The sequence below is a fragment of the Topomyia yanbarensis genome, chromosome 1, assembly GCF_030247195.1.
Source record: "Topomyia yanbarensis strain Yona2022 chromosome 1, ASM3024719v1, whole genome shotgun sequence".
In the NCBI taxonomy this organism is placed as follows: domain Eukaryota; kingdom Metazoa; phylum Arthropoda; class Insecta; order Diptera; family Culicidae; genus Topomyia; species Topomyia yanbarensis.
Genome location: NC_080670.1, coordinates 205,860,171 through 205,868,545, shown reverse-complemented (window position 1 = coordinate 205,868,545; position 8,375 = coordinate 205,860,171). Strand labels below are relative to the sequence as shown.

At 42.5% G+C, this 8,375-nt stretch overlaps 1 protein-coding gene across 2 annotated transcripts in view; it reads right to left on the bottom strand.

Moving 5' to 3' along the window:
- Positions 1–2,863, bottom strand: part of LOC131689286 (probable E3 ubiquitin-protein ligase makorin-1) — a 14,804-nt gene extending 11,941 nt beyond the window's left edge. The window contains exons 1-4 of one of the 2 annotated variants that reach the window (XM_058974270.1): positions 2,579–2,863; positions 2,138–2,349; positions 646–1,558; positions 320–584 (exon numbers count right to left, since the gene is read on the bottom strand). In XM_058974270.1, coding sequence (XP_058830253.1) covers positions 320–584; positions 646–1,535 — 1,155 coding nt within the window. In that variant the 5' untranslated portion in view covers positions 1,536–1,558; positions 2,138–2,349; positions 2,579–2,863. Of the gene's footprint in view, positions 1–319; positions 585–645; positions 1,559–1,857; positions 2,092–2,137; positions 2,350–2,578 lie in introns of those variants that run through there. The other variant, XM_058974278.1, reaches the window with a different exon arrangement.
- Positions 2,864–8,375: the final 5,512 nt, after the last annotated feature.

Genomic DNA, 8,375 nt, shown 5'->3' with positions numbered 1-8,375 from the left:
AAAGCAACACATAATTATTGCTCACCTCAGCTTTAACCTCATGGGTCATTCGCTGATAAACTATAAATTCGTCTGTTATGCCAAATGACCTTCAGTGAGATAACTTTGCAAAATTAAGCCAAATGACCGTTTTCCAGAAGTTAAAAATAATTATGCCAAACGTCCATTATGCCAAATGGCCCGCTCCCGTACAACAGAGCAACCTCTGTCACTTCTCATTTGTATGGGAGAATGAAAGAGATGTCAGTCTTCTTAATATGTAGTCTTCGCATAAATACTACTGTTACCCAAACCCTACCACGCTAGGACACCCACTAACCTGCAGATGGCTTATACGCAGTCGGTTCTCCGACTGCCGCGAAGGTCCACCGACATCCACCAGCTGACCGCTCGGCAGTGCGTGCTTGTAGAAGCACTTGTTCCCGAACGGACACTTGCCCGAACCCTGCTTGAAATGTTTGCAGTGAGTCGTGTTGCAAGCCTTCTTGTAATCGTTGATCAACTTGTCCTTCTCGTCACGACCATCCACCCACACAATGCTGGGACAGACAAAGTCCGAAGAGATGCGGCACGTTGGGCAACCCCTGCAATGACAAAAAAAAAAACATTATTACACCCATTCACCCTCAACAACTTCCAACTAACCTTTTAATCTTATTCTCAAAGTTCTTCGCCTTCCGCCACGTCCGGATGCACTCCAGACAAAATATATGATTACAATTAGGCAAAATGCCGAAACGCTGCTCCCTCCCTGGCTTCTCCAGGATCACCTCCAGGCAGATACCGCAGATCTTGTCCTTCGATCGCTGTATGGCAAACGAGTGCTCCATGTCCAGCTCGTGCTGCTTAATGCATTCGACGTTGTGCAGCCGCTGCTGTTCCTTATCTGCCGGATTCAGACAGAACTTACCGCACAATTCACACAGCTCGCCGTGCTCGTAGGGACAACCTTCCATCATGCAAACTCCGCTGTTTTCATAGTATGGACAGAGCACCGAATCCGCATGTTCCTCGATGATGCCCAGCCCGTTATGGTTGTTGTTCAGTGTAACAATGGCAGCATACGACAGACCACTACCCGTCGGCTGATCGGTTTCATCATCCTCCTCCACCTCCGGCACGTTCTCATCCGGATCCCCATCCTCCGCGTCGGCATCACATTCTTCGTCCATCAGCATCGCTATCGGATCGGGGGCAGAAGGTGGCAATTGCTTCGATTTCGGGATAAACTCCGGTGCATTTATCCACTTTAGTGGATCGATTTTAAAACTGCTCGACATGGCGGTGGGGACGGTGCTGCTGTTGCTGCTACCGCTCGGACCTTGTTCAACCGGTACCGGCTGAGCAGCTATCTCCGAAGACGATGTATCGATGGTGTGCGCATTGCGGCAAGATCCCCCATAACGGCAGGTTCCCAGTTTGTAGAATTTGCAAATCTCTTGGCTAGCAGGAGTTGCTGCCAACGGTTCGGTTGCTGATTTCGATGACGTGGACGGTCCAGCGGGAGCGTCCATTAGCGCAACCAAGGACTCCATCGTGAGACGGGGTTTTCTTGCACCTGGAGGAAGAAATACTTGTGAGACTTATCCTAAAATCTGATATCAGATTTGAACATTATTTTCCTACTTGAACTTGAGTCATAACACAAAATTAAACCACGTACACAAAATGTGTTGAAATTATGTAAAGCCTAAACGTCAACGGTTCTAGTTTCTTTGACCGGTTACTTCGACTCCCTCGGTTGGACGTTCCAATTAATACCCCTACAATTTACATAATAAAGTTTTACCTCAGTTGATGCTTGCAACGATTTTCAACTAATTACGCAACCCGCCGAGTTATTTGTACAAAACTAACCTTATACAAGCCTCAAAATTAACAATGCTTTCCAAAATCCACCATCCTAAACTTTGACATAAGAAAAAGCTGACTGTCTCGATTTAATGCGCATCTTTTTCCCGTCGATTCTTCCAACTGTATCTCTCCGTCAGCAGAAAAAGCTAATGCCTACGCACAACACAAATAATAACCATTGCACAATAGGCAGACTTTTCTAACCGCAGAAGAGTAGGCACATACACCTCCTACTGCGCTACCCATCCCACATAACAGAGCAAATCAAAACCTAAACACTTACCTCCTCCTCCGCCACCACCTGCGGTTGATGCTTCTACTGCTTCAGATTTCAATGCTTGCTTTTCGTTGCTGCAACAGCCACTGAGCTTTTTCCGCCTGCTCCGCTTCCCTTGTCAATGGATCCACAATCCTTTCTTCAGCAGCTGCTGCTGTCCAGAGAAACCTTCCTGCTGTTCCTTCGTAATCGTTTTTCGGGGAAAGCACCCCACAGCGCTAAATGCAAATGGCACACCAAACAAAGAGTAAACTCAGTGAAAATCGAAATAAAGAGAAAAAAAAGCACCGAGGAGGAATGTCGGGGGCGAGTGCAGCGTACAGAGCGCACAGAAAGGCAAGTGTCAAAATGTCGATGCTTTTTTTCCATTCCTCTTTCTTTTTGAGGGCAATCCCCTGCCCGTGGAAAACGTTCGGAAAAATGATCCGAAACCTAAAGTGTACTCACCTCGCACCAGCTGGACACGGTTCCCAACACAACCGACGCACCGCGGACAGTAAGCTCAGGTCCGGGGATGGGCCGTAAAGTTCGCGAAAAATGTTTTTTCTTTTCTGCTGGCTGGATGTGAAACGAAAAAAAGAATTCGTCACATCAGAAAGCAGCGATTTTTACGCTGCTCTACGATGAAGAAACACCACCACTACACAAATGCAAAATGCGTGTATCAGCAAGAAAACGGCGAAAACCACCAGCAGCAGCCCAACCACCAAGGTGATGCGCAAAGACGACAGAACAAAGGAAAGTGTCAGAATGAGCAACTACGAAGGGGTTGAGCCTGGTAGCGCGAAACGAATTACCGATCGAATAATATTGAGCTACTGCTCGAATGTGACGTGTATTTACCGAAAAATATAGTAGAGCTGTGAGGTATCGAAATCGCGGTGCATTTTGATGAATTTAACAAAATTGAATATTCTGACGAAATAAAGTACTCATTAATGCGTAGAATTACCCATTTTCAATAAAAGCGGAATGACAAAAGAGATTATAACTACTAGAGGGAGCAAAGCGCTATTGTCTCCATGTTTTCACGGACTGAAACACAAAGTCTCGCTCTAGCATATTGTATCCATTAGCTTGACATGTGTGTACCCGGGGCAATATGTGTCAAACTAATGGACCTAACATATGTAGGCGCGCGATGATAAATTTTCGGTGTTAACAGCGAGTTATAATCTCTTTTGGAATAAACCACTTAATGGGTAAAGAGCTTGTACTCAATAATGAGTGTAAACCTTTTACGGCAACCTGGGTACGATTTACCCATTAAATTTTGCAGAATAGTTACAACAAAATGCGAAAAAATGCCCATTCGTGAAAATCGCCCCCAACTATAAAATTATTTGAAATTATTTCTGAATTGAAAAAAAACATGGAACATCCATTTAACAATATTCCCCTCATAAAAGTAAAGAAATCTCGATATAGATCCCATTTTAAAACCACAAAACCTGTCACTGGAGAGAATTTGTTTTGGTGGCTGGATCTTCTAAAGAAACAAAAATTTTGGTTTTAAATAACAATTTTCTTGTTTTATATAGTGATAAACAAAATTCAGGTTTGATACAATCAATATCTGTGTCGTATCCGGAGGAGAAGGCCATTTCGGAATTACTGATTGGAGCGTTCTAAACTCGCTGTTCTTCCTACAACGCCAATCACAAGACTGAGGAAACTTCCTTTCTTTTTTATTTTCCTTAGCAACTAGTCGCAATATTAAAATTATTTCTCATTTATTTTGCTTAGCCACTAGCTACCTATTTGTTATATTTCAGTTATCCATAGATACTAGATATCCACGTTTACCAGGAAACCAATACGCCTACTGAATCCCTACATACTGTTGTTTGAAATTGCCAGCAAATTCATTTGTTGACTTTTCAATAGCTTCAACAAATATTTCGTTTGAAACATGAAAATCATGATAAGTTCAAGCGAACAAACAAGTTCGAAGTAACAAAAAAAATCTTTATTATCAACCAAAGGAGAGAACAACTCAAATTTAGTTTAAATCAAACAAATATTCTGTTGGTTTTTAACAAAGGGATCAGTTTGATAAAACAAATTTTATTTTGTTTCAACAATGTTTCTATTTAAACAGAAATATAAACCAAATACACGCTTTCGGGAAACGACCATTTCAGTTTGAAAAAGTCATTCGTCAGGTTTGAAATTCAACTAAACGTTTTGTTGTTTCCAAAAGGCCTGATTCTTCTGCGTGTGAGAAGCATATGTTTGATGTTGATGAGGTTTTCGACAAGCTCGCCTGTACCGGCCAGGACTCAATAGATGGAGACGTCACTAAAAATATCGATGATATACAGTCGTGATTCGCTGGTTGGACACTTTTTAACTGGACCGTTTTTTAGTTGGACCTCCGCTAGTTGGACCATTGTCCAACTAAAAAGCATCTGAATGTCAAAATCTAATGTCACATTTACTTTGACAATCAATCTGACAATTATTAGAGATGTGAATAGATGCAATTACAATCCTAGCGTCTCCCTTGGAGTGTTTTTGACATCTGTCAGTCGGTCCAACTAACGAATCAAATTCGTTAGTTGGATAGAGGTGTGGCCCAACCAGCGAATCACGACTGTACCATTGTTAGTAGATATTAGTTTCATTCGCAGACTGGCAGAGGCCTAACTAGATCTATATGCACCTGCTTAAAACGATTTTTAGACAGTTCAAATTCCTTGAAGGCTGATGCGGTATGCCGATGGCTCTTCGACAGTTGACAGTTTGTGCAACCTTTCACGAAACGTGTCACGTCTCGATTCATATTCTGGCCATACGTACCTTTCTGCAAGTAGTTTTCTCATTGCTCTTATGCCAGGATGAGAGATCTCGTTGATACTTTGCAGAACCTGGAAGCGGAGCTGTTTCGGCACGAAGGCGATGATTGTCTGAAACTTCACAGTATGTTAATTTTCCTCCGTAAGCAGGTCTTAACTCTAGCTTTAATGAATGTTATTTTTTTCGTCCAGGAGGCGATGTAATTCTGCATTATTTTCTTAATTTTTGGCCATCTGGGCGAAATCAACGAGTGAAGGGGTTCCGACTGTGTTTGCTTTAGATATCGCATCGGCTGTAAAATTATCCTTTCCGCTGATATGCCTCATATCTTTGGTAAAGCTACCAATGAATTCCAAATAGCTCTCTTCGTGCGGCAGATGGTTCGAATTTGAATCCAAAGCGTATGTTAATGGACGGTGATCGGTATATATCCCAAATCTCCTGCCTTCGACGAGGTGTCTGAAGTATTTCACGGCTAGCTTAATGGCCGTCAGCTCGCGACCGAACACCGATCCGTTATGTTGGTGAAAGTTTTTGCGAATAAAATCCCAAAGGCGTCCAAACTTTGTTTACATACTGTTGCAAGACTGCCCCCGCTGCGGAATCTGATGCGTCAACCATCAATGCCATAGGTTTCGATGAGTCTGGATACTGCAACAGTATTGCATTTGCCAAGTTTTCCTAACATTGCGAGAAGGAATGTATGGCGTCCGGGTTCCACTGAAGCTCTCTGGTGTCATTTTCACGATTACCCGGAGTTAAGTCTTGAAGAAGATTCTGCAACGTTGCCGCTTGGGGTAAATGCCGTGTTCGCTGATGTCATATCCTATAAAATCGACGTTTTTAGGGCAAACCTACACTTATCCAGAAAATGAAAAACGATTCGTACAAGTTCTTGATGCTCTTTTTCTGTCGCTGAAGCTATACAAATGCAATCGACGAAGACGACGGCAAAGTTCAAATCGCCGAAGAGACGGTGCATGAAACGCTGGAATGTCTGACTGGCCTTACACAGCCCGAATTGCATCCTAGTAAACTCGAACAGGCCGAACGGAGTGATGGCAGCCGTTCTTGGCACACCACTTTCTTCAACAGAAACATAATAATAAGCGCGAGCCGAGAGTTGTGAAAATCCTAGAGTATCTAGAAAGTTGTTTAACAGATCGTGTATGTGAGATACGGGGTAGCGATCTGGTACGGTCACACGATTTAGGCTTCTGTAGTCGCCGACGAACCGTCAATCGCCATTTTTCTTGGGGACACAATGGAGAGGGCTGGCCTAGCTACTCTTGGGCGGACGATAAATTTCAAGCTTTATCATTGATTCGAATTCCAGATTTGCTGCTCGTAATTTATCCGGAGCCATTTTGCGGGCTTTGCAGGCCACGGGTGGACTGGTTGTCTGGATGTGATGCATTACATCATGATGAATTTTCATGCGTATCGTGAGGGAGTCGTAATTTCGCGAAACTCTGAAAGTAAATTACGGTATGAATGATCGGACGCTACTGTAGTAACACCGACGATAGTAGGTGTCATCCAGCTCCCAATAGCATGTAATTCCGTACCTCCGTCGATAAAACGTTTGTTGCTTAAATCCACCAAAAGTCCAAAGTGCGCAAGAAAATCGGCACTTATTATCGTCGAAGTAATGTCGGCCAGCAAAAAGTTTCATGAAAATCTACGACGTAATCCGAGGTCGGTTGCTAGCAACTGATTTCCGTATGTTCGAATTTTTTATCCATGCTGAAGCTGAAGGGCAGATGGTCCGCGACTTCCCGATTGTAGTGGAATTTTTTCACATCCAGTACAACTCCGGTCAGGGCAAAATGAGATTCGGGCTGGGCGAACCACATACTTGGATCCGATTTCCAACAATCGGGAAATTTGACTGCTATGGCAGCCGCCTCTTGCTGGTCGTTCTGCATCATAACTGCTAGTTTTCGTTACGCGTCGTTTCCGGATTCGCGAGGGACCGTCGGGGTCACCAATCATGGGATCGATATGTTTCGAGCGGAAGATTTCCGGGAACGAATAAAAGCACGAGTTACTTGTATGACTGTTTATTTCTGAATGCTATCGTTCCGTGCTGCCAGTTTCGCGGTAAGCGTACGCCACAAGCTAAAAAACCAAATTTAAAGTGCAAAGCCTATTTTCCACCATACAGTATTCGCGATACCTCGTCCGTTGTCTTACATTTGCAGTCATTAACCTTCGTCGTTGCGATGGTGGAACCCGCTGACGTAAATATTATCCTAGGCGATTTCACTCTGCCTTCTTTCCGATCTTTATTAGACTGATTTGCAATCATGGGCAGTTCATGACTTTAAAAAATTGAGTGCACGCCTAGCGGCAGATCACTCTAGGAATGTATAACAAATTTGCATCAAATTGGAAAAAATGCATTTAATTTCCATTTTTGCATCAACTTGGCACTCCCTCGCAGAAAAGTTTGTTTAACAAACGTCCTGCGTTGATCCATTTTGTTCGACGTTTTGTTGAATGTAGGGCTAGTTTTTGTAGGGTTTTGACGTCTTAAACGCAACGCAAAATACATTATGAATTTCTATTTAGATGGAAAGAAATGCATTTAATTTTACTGATTTTTAAAAACGCATCACTAGTGATCTACCCCTAGCAACTAGATCATTAGAGTAGTCAACAAATTGCGGCAAGCATTGCGTTAGAATTCCAGCACTGTTGTAGTTCAAAGTAAACATGCTTCTCATGTGATGATAGCTAATAATAAAACGTTTTAAAATACTGAGAACCATCATGTTTCTTTCGTATCAGCTGTAAAAGATATGATTAAGATACCTTAACTCACGGCGACAGGCTATAACGAGAAAAAAATTCATGCCAACTTCCAAAAAACAGCTTTCCTCCACGTCACGTGAAAAAAAGAGCAGACCTAGCACACTACAATTTGAACAATGACTTCAGAATCGAAACCTGTGTCAGAATACAACAACATTTATTTTCTTAAAACCGCCATTTCACAAATCGGACGCGTCGTAAAAAATTAAATCCCCACATTTTTTTTTCTCAAAATGCGCTTAATCATTGCATATTTAAAAATACCCTCAAAATTCGAAAGCTACCGATAGCGATTCATAGTCGTTATTCGTCCGCTGAATTTAACCTCCATCAGTGCTGCGAAATTTTAAAATCAGTTACTTAATTCTGCTTGTATTTACCGAAACCAACATTCAGATTCATCGCCTCCCTCATTCATTAACTTTCCAACTGACTGAAATTTCACGTAGGATTGAATGCTTAAGCGCTGAGGAAATACAAATTCATTCACCAACCAAAGCATTCATTTGATTATGTAGACAATTTGAAGACAGAAGTTGGCAGCTTCCACATTTTCGAGCATAAGTGAACTGCGTAATCTGTATCTGGTGCACTTTTGCTCAATTCTTATAGGTAGAATAGGAACAAA